The 15,630-nt window shown below is 37.4% G+C and overlaps 1 protein-coding gene and 1 pseudogene across 1 annotated transcript; one reads left to right on the top strand and one right to left on the bottom strand.

The window, feature by feature from the left end:
• The first annotated feature begins 536 nt into the window (after positions 1-536).
• Positions 537-5,699, top strand: LOC143610696 (uncharacterized; annotated as a pseudogene).
• A 490-nt stretch (positions 5,700-6,189) lies between these two features.
• On the bottom strand, positions 6,190-13,886 carry LOC143610685 (glycosyltransferase BC10-like). Its single transcript, XM_077085095.1, has 9 exons — positions 13,764-13,886; positions 13,546-13,646; positions 13,350-13,421; positions 12,905-12,986; positions 12,748-12,828; positions 12,608-12,649; positions 6,659-6,718; positions 6,439-6,585; positions 6,190-6,360 (listed from the first exon to the last, which is right to left on the bottom strand). Exons 1-9 carry the CDS (start codon positions 13,884-13,886, stop codon positions 6,190-6,192), a joined length of 879 nt encoding a protein of 292 aa, XP_076941210.1.
• Between the last annotated feature and the right edge of the window lie 1,744 nt (positions 13,887-15,630).

Genomic DNA, 15,630 nt, shown 5'->3' with positions numbered 1-15,630 from the left:
CGAAACTTTGGGACTTAGGAGCGGAAAATGTACCATGCACGACACGCTGAACCATGCTCAGAAAATTCACAGCCTCCGGGGCCAGAAAACCGAATGTGTTAAAAGCAAATGAGAGAAGCACATATTGATTCCCTAAACAAGCTTTCTCGTGTTTAACTACTTTGTCCGATTCGGCCTTCAACTCAGCCTGACCCACAACAAACCCACGGTCTCTGAGTCAAACAAGAGGAATAATATTTATTTTACATATTGTATTTTATTTATTTATGCGGTAATACATTTTTCTTTTTCGTGTTATAATCATATTCATGGGTGATCTCTTTCTAGTAATTACACGCAAAGGGAAATGCATAATTTCTGCTGCTATGTGATATGAGGAGCTGTATGCAAACTAAAGGATATGTGCCTTGCTTGATTCCCTATTCTCTAAATTCTTAAGCACCTATAAATTGATTAACGTACCCGGCCAATCCCATTATATATGTTGTGAGCTTAATTAATTCCATCTCCTTCTGATCTCTATGTTTAATAATTCAATGAATGTGAATATTGTATCGGAAGATGATGTTGACAAGACGACTAACATGGAGCTATATAAGGCTCTGATAGATGGAGAAGATAAGAAAGTATTTGAGATATGCAAGGGGCTGCCGAATGGGCCGCTTCATGTAGTAACCATACATGGCGACACCATTCTTCATATGGCGGGTTTCAATAAGCGTAACAACCTCGTCGTCGCCCTGCTCCGTTCCTTACATGAAAGCCAATTCGAGAAGCTGGCATGGGTAAACAGCAGGGGGAACACCATGCTTCACTCGACAGCCACCAACAACCGGACGCTGGAGGCCGCTAAGGAGATGCTGCTTAGGGCTCCTACTTTGCAGTGGAAGCCCAACAAGCTGGGAGAGACGGCTCTCTTTCGTGCAGTGCGCTATGGCAAGTCCCGCATTTTCCATTTCCTCAGTGATCAAGTGCGGGAGAGAGGAGAAGGCGTGGAGCTGTTTCTTCGGAGAAGTGATAAATCGACCATACTACATGAAGCCATCCTTAGCCACAACTTTGGTACGTTTGTTTGTTTTAAGTTGTTAAATTCAATCGATGATGATCTCTTAATTACTCTTACGACATATATATCGACGGACGGACAGATCTGGCCATTTCTATAACTGGAATATATCCAAAATTGATTTCGGAGGAAGATGGAGATGGGTTGACAGCTCTTCAACTTCTATCATTGAACCCTTCCACGTTCGATTATGGAGTCGGAGACAACTATTTGAAGAAGCTAATATATGAATGTAAGGATCGATCCATCTAATATGCATGCATGCATGCAAAAATGCATCCAGTTTTAATTCTTGATTGGCACAAACAAGGTTAACTCAACCACAACATCTCTTTAACCACATCTCTTTTCCTTAGGAAAAAAAAAACTATTGATCACCAATAAACAATTTTTTTCTTTTAACAATTTCATATATACCCTTTACAGGGATGAGATTATTGGAGAACTGGGGAACTCTATCTTAGACCATCCATCTAATCTTATGGTGCACCTTATGTGTTATTTGATTATCTACATCTCGAATAACCTTATCAAACCAAAAAAGAACCCTGCAAAACCTAAACTCACCCACCCCCACCCCCCGACTAAAAATGACTAACACCCCACCCCCATCGAGAGATGCTATAGCTAGACATTTTAGTTCTTCAATTCCCCACTTTTTTTTTGAAGTTCCCATTTGAATCTAACTCTACCCCTATAAACATGAAAATATCATGCATACATACATACATAATTGCGAGACGTCGTTGATTTGTCTAATCAATGGTCTATAATTGCCATGGCAAACTTGTAATAAATATAAAAAAAAAACTATGGAAGGGCATTGTGGACTTTGTTTTTTACATTAATCATTTTGAAAATTAAAATGCAATTTCTAAAATCTCATTAAATAGTCTCCTATTTTTTTAGCTAATTCTCTCACTCCAAAAAAAATCAATCTTCAAGTTGGGTTTTCAAAACAAGAAAAATTGTTTAAATCGATTTAATGGAGAAAGGCAAAGGTTTTTGAAATGGATATACTTTTGAAATGGATTTTAGATTTTAAAAAGAATCATTTTGTGTAAGGATATATTATAAGCATTATCTTGTGTTTGTTTTTTGTGTAGAGATTATTTCACTATAAGTAATATTAATACCAATATTGGATTGTGTAGGAATATTTCAACTCAGTGAATTACATGTTAGAGAGTAATTATTATTTCATTGTGTAGGGAAAATATGACTTATATGTAGACAAATATGAGTTATATGTAGGTGAATATTAGTTACGTGTTGGTTAAAATAAAAGGGAACTAACAACTTTTTAGTCGTATGTGTAGATGGATATTAGCATGGAAACTTTGTGTTTTTAAACTTAACTGAAACATAAAGAAATTAAAAGAAAATAAAAGGTTGGCTAATTATCAATCATTCATTTTGAAGTCAACATGATCTTATAATTTTTAATTTAACTAAAAAATACATATTTGGAATCAAATAAAAGGATCTCATTAAGTTATATTAATGTTAAACGATTAATTTGTTTTTAAATTTAAATATGAATAATCTAGTTTCAAATATTGGGGTGCGTGTGATCACATATCGTCAATATGTTTAGCGATTTGTCTATTTGTTGTAGCGTTTTTTAAATTTAAACATTAAATACATATATTAATTAAAACCACCAAACAAATTAATAGTTAACAAAATAAAATAATTCAACTTTTACCAACATGTCCTTTGATTTAATTAAAAGAAAAAAGAAAAGAAAATTTGTGATTTGTTGGATAATTTCTTGCAATCCTCGCGATAAGATGACTTTTCGCATGAACTTAAGCCGGGGGATGATTCATGCGAGAAGTCAAGTTATAGTGAGAAATCAATCTGGGTAATTGATTGCATTAATCAATTGCGAGAAATCAATGGTACATATTGATAATGACAAACTGGTAATTATTAATAATCTCAATAATGAAATCCCCATTTCTTACTCTTAAAATTAAGCTGAAAACATTTATAATTATCAAAACATAAACGATTTATAATTAGCTACATTTAATATTTTTTCATTTTGGAAATGGATACAATATTTGTTTTTTTTAACGTGCTTTAACATGATTTGAAAAAAAAAATAGTACTTTTGTGGATTCTATGCTATCGTAATATACACAACATTAGTTTTACAAAAAATGCATTATTAGTTATGACTACACAATATTTAAGCGTGTCTACACTACATTAGTTGTACCTACATTATATTAGTTTTACCTATACTACATTAGCTATGCTTGCACAACATTTGAAATTGTGCATACAGTAAACTAGTTTTACCTACACTACGTTATTTAGCCATTCCCATCAGCAAACTTAGCTTGGGTTGGTTTGCCAGGTGTAACATAAAAAAATTGAAAAATCACATTTGGTTTGACATATTATGGCAAACGATTCTCCACAGTGAACTAGTTTGCAATCACTTTTTACGCCATTGGTTTATATTTATTGCTTTATTCCAACAATTAATTTAACGTGCATATTAATTTTTGTTTAATAAGTTAAGTTATTTTATTTTTTTAAAGAAACTAAAAACATAGTCTTGTTTGTTATTTTTTTACGAACATCTCGATACAAATTTTATGAAACACGGAGTTCTTTATAAAATAGGTATTTTTCATAATATAATTACGATATAAAATTGTTGGTTCACAAACTTATTATCATTAAATTTTATTTTTATATATATTGTTTAAATAATTATAAACTATATTTACTTAATATTTAATAATGAGTTTGGTTGAATTAGGTTGGGTTGTGAATGAGAGTGGAATATTAGATTTGGTTGGGTTGTGTAGATGGAAGAAAGAGAAACTAATTTTTTAATGTTAGATTGGGTTGGATTAGTTTGTAAATGGCAATAGTCTTATGACTATACAACATTTGAAAGTGTACCTATACTATATCAGTTATTACTATACAAATATCTTAAAGTATGTCTACACAACATTACGTAGCTATGTCTACATTATATTAGTTGATTGAAAACCATAGAAAGAAAATTACTTCACATTTGAGAACAAATAACATTTTAGATCAAATGATTTTTATCAAATAGATTTTAATGGTCTAAATTTTAGATGAAATAAAAAAAATATAACAGTTTGTAACTTATCATTAGTTAATAACCTATCATTAATTAAACTATTAGTGAGTATTAGTTACAAAACAAAACATCTTATATTTTACTAACATACCCTTATAATTAAATAACCAGAAAATAAAAGGAAATCATTTGATTGGTTAAAATATCTTCTCGTATATGTATATATGGGGTGTGTGTGTATAATCAATAATTTGTTGACTTTTATTAATTTGTGGATGATCAGACATTGACTGTACTTCAAAAGACACAAAAAAACGCAGTAGGATTCCACTGATCGAAGAAATTCGAATAAGAAAGCACAAATGTGAATCGGCAAAAAAACTCGTAAAGATATTGGTTGAAATGGACAAGTCATGGAAGGAGACGGTGTCCAGACTTGATCTGAGTAAGCCTAGGTTCCACAAATACACAGGGAACGCTAGTCTACCAAAAGACCTTGGACCTATCCGTTGTTGCTAGCAACAAAAAGTGGTTGTACTGAGATTGTTAAGGAAATACTAAATGTCTACCCACAAGCGATAGAACACATTGATGGGGATGGGCGCAACATTCTGCACGTCGCTATTAAATACCGAAGAGCGGATATTATCGATATTGTAATCAATATGGCACATTCTATCAGGAGGCTAAGTGGAAAGATAGACAAAGAAGGACACTCGCTACTGCACATGTTTAGCATATCAGCTAAAGATACTAAAGCCAAGGAAGACGTCAGAAACCCAGCTTTACTACTGAGAGACGATTTAATCTTGTTTGAGGTACTATGCATTTAGTTGATGTCAATTTATTTAATTTATGTCATGCATCCATAATATAGTAAGTTTCTGTGTGCAGAAAATGAAAAGCAAATGCACAACATTAACTAGACTGCAGGTGAATTCTAATGGGGAGACTGCTGAACAAATGCTTCTTGAGAAAACAACACAACTACGGGTTAATGCCAAAGAATGGATGAAGAACACAGCAGAGAATTGCTCCATTGTTGCTGTTCTTATAGCCACGGTTGCCTTTGCTGCAGCGTACACTGTGCCCGGAGGCCCGAATCAAAATACAGGATATCCACTTCTCAAGAGCAAACCTTTTTTTATTGTCTTTGCTCTTGCAGGCGCCCTTTCGCTCACATTCTCTTTGACATCGGTTATCGTGTTCCTTTCCATCCTCACATCTTCATTTCGTTTAAATGACTTTCGGTACTCTCTTCATAATAAACTGCTGCTAGGCATCACTTTGTTGATACTCTCGGTGTCAATGATGATGGTAGCATTTGCAGCCACTCTTATACTAACCATTAGCAGTGGCCAGAGCTGGACAAATGTTTTTTTATACATAATATCATTCTTCCCGGTTACCGTATACGCGTACTCCTACGTGCATCTTTACAAATGACTCATTAACGCCTTCTATGAAAAAGTTTGGATGGCTAAGGAAGCCTTATTTCCTCGTGTTGACGTTGCACCACCTCAAGCAGATTTTACAAGTACTAGTTCAATCTTGTAATTCATCTGATTAATTTATGAAAAGCTTTTGAATAAATGCATTGTTGTATGTACTTTAAGCTTTTAATCTATCAATGAAGAAACTGGAATAAAATTGCAGTATTTTTTTTGTTCTATTCGTTAATTATTTTGATGCCGACATGTTCTTTTTCCAAATGAGAGCCTAGGAATTATTATTATAACAGTTAACGCTATGCACGGATGAGGTGATTACCAACCGAATCCAGTAAAAAGAAAGAAATAATACAAACACTTCATAAGATACCATCCACTTACAAAACTTAGTTGGTTTTGCACAATGGCAACACCAGCCCGTTTTTTTTGGCTTAGTCACTTATTATTCATTTTACAACAACGTGTTCGTTTTCAAAGAAACATGCCTGAAGATGGGAGAACAAGTCATTTTAATGACATCTATTTTTAGACAGTTACTGTGTATACACTGTATCTATGATGACAAAGTGCTATTCAATTTAGATATTTCCTACCAGTCATGGAGTCGTATGTTGCAGAGCAGATGCATCAAAATTCCCTTCAGCCAGAAGCCGCATGGCCCCGTCTCTAGAGAACTTGCGAGCAAACAGAAAATAGGGGACCAATATTCCATTAGTCTTACACCATTCTGTTCGGTGTTCAGTCTCATAATACACATGGTTTATATCCTGCAATTGCAATATATATAAGTGGTTTCGCCATTTTAAGCAAAATGAATAATGATAGAAAAACATACAATATATAACCTTGATTCTTTGGATTTGTTGAGGGTTGGCACTTGCATAGTTATAGGTTACAGGATGCCAGCTTCTCGTTTCCATGTTTGTGGCGGACTGGATCCATGAAGTGTATGTCACAGTTCGCCTTTCAAGCTCTCCCTCGAGATCATTCATCTTAGGACACACAATTTAAACTTTATTATAAAGGGAAATAAGATTTCATAAGAAATTTAAAAATGTTTCTTACTGCAAGTAATGTCTGCACATAATGCTCATCAGGAATGCAATTACGCTGCTTCTGAAGTTTCTGCATATTTTGAAAAAAAAAATCACAATTGAGTTTTAGGCTGACCTTAAAATGATTTCAAGAAAATGTAATAATGTAGGTTCCCCGGACGGATCTCACGAGATATCCCGATATACACAGGTGCGGAATCCCTGTGTAGATCGTTACGGACGTAGAATATAAGCTTACGAACACACGAACACAATACGAACAAAACCATGTTATATTAATAACTCGAACTGTATTACTTACAGCCTCTCGACCTCACGTCACTCGACTCAATGAATTACACGTAAAATAACCAAATCGATCAACCAAAACTCTAACCACTGATTAACCTTAAACAGTAAACCCGTAAACAGTATAAATACACGACAACTTCGCCTCAGGCGAAGTTGTCTATAACTTCGCTCGTTCAACAAGTTCGCCTAGGCGAACTTGTCAACAACTTCGCTTGGTTAACAAGTTCGCCTAAGCGAACTTGTCAACAACTTCGCTTTTACAAACAAATACACAAACACCATTACAGACTCGATTACAGACATTTGACATATGAACTACTGACATCTATGCACCAACAGACTCCCCCTTGGCAGCAGCTTCATATCTTGATCTTTCAGCTCTTGTCTCGTAATCTTGTATCTTCATGCGTGCACTCCTTCTCTAACACACACCGTGACTACTCGCTGATATTTCCTTGCTTCATCCTTCCAAGCAGGAATGTAGAATATCTTCTTTTCGTTCAACGCTTGCAAATCAGCTTTCGATAAGTTAACAAGATGCATCGGGTCATACACCCTCAGCACTTCTTGTTCATCTTCGTCTTCCATCACGGCTTCAGCAGTCTGGCAATCAACGTACCACCATTTTAGATTCTTCAACACATCTTGAGGCATAGTCTTCATTGGAACCTCCTTGATGCATCGGATCGGTTTGTACTTCATCACCATCCATGGCTTGCCATCTGCTCTCAATCCCCTTTCTGTATCCTCCACGAGCTTTCCCTTTTGTGGCTTTAATAGTTCAAACTTCTTTTCTTTTATGCTTTCTTTCCACACAATCTTCTCAATCATTCTCGCCATATTGTTGTCACTTCTGTTTATCAGGCCCAACCTGGCCAAATCTTTCACCTCGCATTCCGGCAACGTATTGAGAGATCTCAGCATTCGTTTGAAGTATTGAATACCATCATAACGCTTCACCACAAACAACTTGATCTGTTCATCATAAATCCAACAGATAATTCCCTTCTTCGACTCAGCATAGCCTTTGATGTTATAACTTTTCTTGAACATGGCTGGAACAGCAGGATTCTTGGTCTTAATGAACCAATGAGCACAGCCTTCCTTCCACCTAGGCTGCTCCTCCCACTCAGTCTCATCCATCTCAACACCCACGTCGGCTTTCTCAACATCAGGGATCTCGTGTTCAACGTTTTCTTCTACTATCTCCCCCTCTTCTATCCCATCTTCAATCACAATCTGCTCACCGATCTTCTCAATCATATCACTCGGCAGCACATCTTCATCAAACAGTACCTCATCACTGAACATGTCATCATCAAGCTCTTTCAGCGCATCGATCACGTCATCCTTAACTAACACCACATCATCACCAGAACCACCAGCCACGTCAGTAGACTCCCCCTCAGCTGTGGAAGTACCAAGAGCTTCAGAAGTTCTTGGCAGCTCACCACCTGCATCTTCCGATGCATTGGGATCATCGTCTCGGTCATTTCTCTTCTTCGTTCTGAGCTCGTCGCCCTTACAACTCATCTCCCCCTGAGATGCCAAGAACTCCTTCAAGGCATCTATGATTTTCCCATGCTCAACCAGGAGGGATGCCTGTAGTTGATTTGCTTCCACTAGGCTTTGAATAGTCTTCGATTGTTCTGCCACGATCCGCTCTAGTGAAGCTATTCTTTCTGAATCTGACATAGGCGAAGGCGAGACTCCAGAAGCAGGCGTAACCGCAGGTGGTACCATACCTGATAACCCTGCAGCAGTAACGACCGTTGACTCTATAAATCGTGCAGCTACCACCGATTGAGTAAGCGTTGGAGGTGGTAGTGACACGATCTCCGGAGTCGACGTCTGGATGGTAGTGGTGGATGGCATGCCAGCCGTTGATGTAGCCACCACGGGAACATCCGTAGCGCTTGTACTTGTCACCTGTATAGAAGAAGGAACAATAGACATACCAGACAGTGCGGCCGGAGCAAAACGTACAGTCCTTGAAGTCTCTCCAGCTCCCAAGCTAGCACCTGTCCTTTCCCGTCTTGATCTTCTTATCAGCTTATGAATGTCCTCTTCCTCTTCCGACTCATCATCATCTTCTGTTCTCTTTCTTTTCCCAAACGTTCTCTCTCTAGACACCATCAACCGTCTCCCCTCATTCATAATCTCATCCAAATCGGAGTCAGCCATCGACGTAGCTGCTCTAGTCATACTCACACCTGAACCTTGTGCAGCCGAGACTTGCACCTCTTCAACTTGATCCATGTCAAAATAGCCTTGACCTCCAAAAACAGCGTCAAGGTCTATATCCTCAGCAGTTGATACAACAGGCACAGCAGGAGCAGGAACAGCTTGAGTTGCTCTTGCCTGTTGCGGTTGAGGATCTCTGAACTCGTCCCCACCAGCAGGAACATACTCTGGGTTAATTAAAAACCCAAATAGAGGAGTATGCCTGGGACGACGTTCAGGGTTGCTCCTCGCACTTGACGTGCGGCATTGAGCAAAGATACGTTTGCTCACTGATTCGACGTATCTGATCGGACGTCTCTGAGGTAGACTCGGAGCCACATGATTCAATATCATCTGTAAAAAGCGTGGGTACATTATGAACCGCTCCCGAGACATCGCCCTTCTTTGCCTGTCTATCTCATAAAAGACCATTTGACTGAAGCTATAACGCTTGTTATAGGTCAGTGCAGTCATGGCAGACTGCATGGTCGCACCTATACCATCAGTGCCCGCCTTCCTCCCCGACATGCACACGATCATGACGTGCATAAGGAAGCGCCACTGATCAAGAAGGAAACCCTTCCTCCTTTGGGTATCTCCTAATGGACCTGAGTAGCCCATCCGAAGAAACGCTCCATCACGAAAAGGAGCTACGAACTCTGTAGGATCGTCTCGAGTCTCCTCACCAAACCTTAATGCCACCCGGATCTGTTCAGAATTGAACTGAACCTGTTGATTGTTCACCGTAGCTCTCATCACCGGGGGCTCAACACGGCAGTCGTATTCGACCGTCTGCCAGAAGTCTTCGATATTCGGCAGAGATATCGGCAATGTGTTTGTGATCGCATGAAAGATCCTCGAGCGTAGGAGGAAAGTGATAATCTCGCGATAGTCGTCCACACCGCTCGCCTCCGGGTCAAGAGTGATGTACATATTGTGACCCGGGAAAAATTGTCTCTGATTGTCACCATCATCTCCTCCTGCACCTCCAGCACCAGCTATCGCAGCCATATCTGCAACAAACTAACCAAGTTAGAACGACACAAAGACATAGCACAAGTTCGCTTTGTTACCATGAGCGAAGTTGTGATAAACTCTGTATAGGCGAAGTTAAAGTTGAGGCGAAGTTGGGAACAACTTCGCTTCAGCTTTAAGTTCGTCTAATTAATATTAAGTAAAAATGATCTAGGCGAAGTTAAAGTTAACTTCGCCTCATCACAACATCGCCTCAAGCGAATTTAAGTTTCAGGCGAAGTTACGGATAACTTCGCCTCAGGCGAACTTAAGCTTCGGGCGAAGTTACGGATAACTTCGCCTCAGGCGAACTTAAGCTCCAGGCGAAGTTACGGATAACTTCGCCTAAACCCTAACTTCGCCTGAATCTGAATCGGCGACAGTGAGATTCATGGAACAACGTGCAGTTGATGATTCGGATAGTTTAGACGATTAAGAACTCTTAACCACAAGTTTTAAGGACATGTTGACGATCAGTATAGTGTTCAACACGTAAAAACATAGGTTATGAAAATCGGTTTCAAAACCGATGGTTCGAGGTTAATAACCGGGTCGAAACGACCCTTGATTAGCATCAAAGAACTTGTAATATATGAGAAAACAACATCTCGAACCTTTGATCGGTGAGAAAATCGGAATAAATAACACGTAATCGAGGTTAATAACAAGTTCGCCGGAGAATGGTTTGTCTGTGGAGATAAGTTCGCTGATATTAATGAAAAAATTGACTGTTGAAAATCCTTTTATATGGGCGGAGTCATACAGGCGAAGTTAAAGATAACTTCGCCTAGGCGAAGTTATCCACAACTTCGCCTGTTCAACAACATCGCCTATATATTTACAAAATTTAACCTTATAAGTTTAACATTTTTCAAATTAAGATATAAAACTTTCCTTGAAGAACTAAATGACGTGATCAATTCTAAGTAACCAGTTAAAAAATCATAATACTATCTAAGTACAAAAACTTAAAAAATTTAAAGTATAAGGGATCAAATTTCAGTCTCGCTAGGGACTGCCACGTTTTAGAAAAGATCCGAACAGGAATCATACTAACTACGTGACTGTCACATAGATCCGTGTTTAACTGTATTATGACATATAGAGACAGGTTGTAGACAGGTATAACTTAAAGTGGTTTTCATCGTTTCTGTGATACGAGTTAGGTTCAATTAATCCTTAAAATTTAAGTGGGCAACAACTCAGAAATATTGATGCCTCCTATCTATCCTCAAAGCGTATTTGGCTTTCCCCAAGTCACCCCGAATTGACTTCGACCCATAGTGTCTGATTAAACATGTAAGTACTCTTATTCTGGTTCCCGTTCTTCTTCTTACTCTAAGATTGAGAAGTCTTGATATTTCGTCATCTCTAAAATGTGTCAATAACTTCAAATATATATGTATATATATATATATATATATATATATATATATATATATTTTTAAATAGACATAGACTTCAAAGTAGAAATTAACTGCAAGTCCCGAATCTGGATCACTGCAGTATCTTGAGACACTATCTTCACGGGAATCAGAACACACATGGGCTCGTGTATGACTGGGTAATCGCTTTTCTGCCTATCATTCGGAAAGATATATATGAAGACACGCAAAACTCTTTAGGATTTTCCACGTAAAATCAAGTAAAATTAGTTTGTATCACATCTACTTTTACGCACCAGAAAAGGTTACCATGACATACAATGACTGTCCTAAAGCCTTTTAAGCCTAATAACTTCACTAGTTAAGCACACAAAGTTCGTATATCTATCATTTTCCGAGGTTGGATCAATTTTCCGTTTAACATAGCTAACGAACTTCTTACGAAGTAACATACTTGAAAAATAATTTCATTTCCCTTAAAAAAAAATTTAACATTTATCGCCCCGACCAAAACAAAGTCTTCAGGTAAACGGCTATCCCGAAGATCCAATGGATCAGCTGGACCGACCACATACTAGTATGTGTCCTTCTAACTAAGTATTATCGACTAATTTTAAGCGAAAGAACGAAAAATTCATCATAAACCGCCCGGGTCACTATCAGTGATCTGGTTAATGGCTATCCTCAAAATCTACAAGCAGAAAATGAGGACCAAAACATATCCGAAGACAAGTCCTTCAAACTGATGTAACCGACATATTTTAAGCGATTAGTGACGTTTTTTTTTTTTTAAATAACACAAGAAAAGCATGGTTACTCGGGATTGATCATCCCATTCAGTTCAATAAGGTTTTGAAATCTGGATTTGTCAAACGCTTTAGTGTATAAATCAGCGAAATTATCAAGCGTATCCACCTTGTCAAACGCCTAAGCGAACTTGTCAACAACTTCGCTTTTACAAACAAATACACAAACACTATTACAGACTCGATTACAGACATTTGACATATGAACTACTGACATCTATGCACCAACAAATAACTTACATAATTCTGTTTTCCTTTACTATAATCTAAGGGTGGACGTCTCTGAAAAACATTAAATAAATAATGTTAGTAATAAATAAAAACCAATATGTTCATATGTTGTCCTTTTCTGATGTTATAACAAAAATGGAAATACAAACCTTACATAACTTCTTAAAAACTGGAAATACGATGCCGTCATATGCTACAACTTTTGCATGGCTTCTAATTAAAGCAATCCACTGAAAAGTTCAATTAAAAGGAGCCAAGTTAAGGCAAAATTGCATAAGACAAAATGTGATAAAAATATGGTTCAACCTGTGAGGCTTTTCGCCATTTCCCCATTGGTATAACAGAAGACATCCTAGGATTGTAGCGACCTTCTTTCATATCAAGAAAGCTAAAACACATAAAGCCCAGATCAACAACAGTTTATACTAGGGTGTTTGAATGGAAGTAATTATCTAATTACTTCAACTACAAGTTGCAATAATCAGTTTCGAGTATTTGGGCAACCTACGTTTGTTTATGATTTTCTGGTGTTAAATAAACTAACTAACTATTCAAAGTAAGATAAAATTACTTATATACCCTTATGTATACATTATTTGGCAGCAAAGCAATATTTTCTGCACCATATCTTATTTCATAATGGTTACTCAACATCTGATAATAATCATCAAAGCACACATCCAAACACCCCGTATAACTAAGATCAGATAATTTGCAACTTGCAAAGAGCAAATGAAAGTAATAACCACACCTGTCCACGAAACTTTTAGAAGATCCCATCAGATAATTGTAAATATAGCTAAAGTTGTAGAGGGGAACACAACTGCACAAAAAGGAAAATGTGATCAAATTCAAAAACCCAAATCATCACAATCCACAACGACAGCAATTGCAGCCTTAAAAGAAGTATAACAAAGATGATGACAAGAGTATTATTATTTATTTACCTGTCTGATAAAAGAATAAACCTCTGGTTTGCAGGATTGTGAAGAGCTGCTCGAAGCAGCAATCTTTCAGCTTCAATCATAGTGGATTCGCCCCAACCTACCTGTAACATCACCACTACAATCATTGGACAAGATAAGAGACAACTCGAATGCTATATCTCCAACAATTATAAAAATAATAATCAATAAAGATGTTATAGAGGAGGATGTTTGATCACCTTAATGCTATTGCTTAACTGCCGACCATAAAAGAAGGCGGACCTAGTGGTGGTTTCGTCGAATACAAAACCAGGTTCCGAATGAATATAGATCGAGTAATTGGCTGCATCAGCATTCTGCATTAACGTTATGTATTGATGAACAAAACAACAAAGCCGAACAATAATATGATCAAACCTAAAGTTGATATAAAAATTCCAATCCGATTAATAATTTGTATAAACAGCCGATGCCAAGAGAAGAGACAGTCGCTAGTAAATAATAATTATGAGATTTGAGCATTAGGAGAAAATGGCAAGTCAAGCAGTTAGTTCCTAATTTGTGTGTTTGGTTTGAACCATCTAATCTAATGAAGCTTTGAATCTAAAGCGAATATGAAAAGATAAGATACCCACCTGTAAGAAGAAGGTATGCCAGAGGAAATCAAGGGGCAGATCGCGACGAACTAAGAACATGAAGAAACACTAAGTGACCCCGGGCAGATTACGGATAATCTGGGGGTTAAGTAGATGTTTCCCACGAGGGGTTATGTCCGGCAAAGATGGTTGTTCTTCTGATGACCTGCAAAACAGACACCGTGAGCTAGTCACTGAGAAGGGGGGGTACCTCCTTGTGACCACCCTCCGGCGTGAGAATCAGACTAGATTGCTCTTGAATATAAGTGTATATTAAGAGAAACGATTTTAAATACATTACAGTGATTAAGTCTCTGTAGACTTACGGGATAGTTACTACTGGTATTGTGGGGTTTTGTATACAAGGCTTGCCTACTGGGCTATTACACGTTACTTATTGGACAAGTGTTAGCCAATAAGTAATATGACCACAGTCACAGATACAGTCGAGTGACAAGTACCTTTCGGTAATTTGTAAGCAGACAGATGTAAAAACATCTTAATGTTGTAACTGTAAAATGTGTCTTTTATAAATGAATGTACTCACCAGTATTTCCTGCTGATCAAATATTTTTAAACATGTTTCATGTGACCTGTTAGAGACAAATGAATGATGCCTGCGGGCTTCCAGCTTAAATAAGGGGCTTGCCACCAGAATAAAGAAACGTGTTTTGTAAATTAGGGTTTATCCCTATAAAACTTATGTTTGTATAAAAATGGGTTTTTATCCCAGTTTATGAAATAAGAATTATTGTGTTTTTATAACTCTGATTAATTTTCCTAACTACGGTTCTGATGAAATATTCCGCTGCAAATTATTTTAATAAACATCGATACCACCATTGAACGTTCACGGCTCCCCTCCCGGGGTATAGGGGTCGGGGCTGTGACATGAAAGAAGGCCGAACTGCTGGAGAATCGGAGACGTGGAGAGGTAGACTGAAGAATTGAAGGGCTGAAACTATCGGATATGTGGAGGGAAACCACCGAACTACCCGAGCTACGGAGAGGGGGAATCGGAGGCGTTTGTGCGCCGTCTACTTGGTGTTGGATGGGTATTATATACGTCGTGCTCAATTGTTTGGTATAAAAATTTATGGTTAACTATTTAGGGTATATAACATATTATGGTATTATATATTTTTATTTATAAAATGATCTAGTGAGGTACTAACGGATACTTAACAGGTAAATGAGTATTTTACTTGTTTAGACACAAATATTAACAGGTCGATTCGTGTCTACCTGCTTAGTGCACGAAACCTGCTAAGGTCATACCTGCACGTAAACCAGTGTAGATTCATGTCGTGTCAATTGCAAGCCCTAAAAAGGATTGATGAAATTTGGTTAGCTTTTGCAATTTACATAAGCACTATTCTAGGTGCATGGTAAATAGAAAAACTAAAAACCAATGATCGATAAATTTGCAAAGTGCTTATGAAATTTCCAAATGAAAATGAACTTAATACTA

This window comes from Bidens hawaiensis, unplaced genomic scaffold (assembly GCF_021521415.1).
Source record: "Bidens hawaiensis isolate Kalapana, Puna unplaced genomic scaffold, B.hawaiensis_p1.1 tig00002236_1, whole genome shotgun sequence".
Classification (NCBI taxonomy): Eukaryota; Viridiplantae; Streptophyta; class Magnoliopsida; order Asterales; family Asteraceae; genus Bidens; species Bidens hawaiensis.
This window is presented reverse-complemented; position numbering and strand designations above follow the sequence as displayed.

What these genes read in the sequence shown, in the direction of transcription:
- LOC143610685 (XM_077085095.1), bottom strand. Translation starts at nt 13,886, where the DNA reads ATGCAGAATGCTGATGCAGCCAATTACTCGATCTATATTCATTCGGAA. An exon ending in TCTAAAAGTTTCGTGGACAG is followed by an intron (nt 12,987 to 13,349) that starts GTGTGGTTATTA and finishes TATGTGTTTTAG; the next exon opens with CTTTCTTGATATGAAAGAAG. An exon ending in AACAAATCCAAAGAATCAAG is followed by an intron (nt 6,361 to 6,438) that starts GTTATATATTGT and finishes TTGCAATTGCAG; the next exon opens with GATATAAACCATGTGTATTA.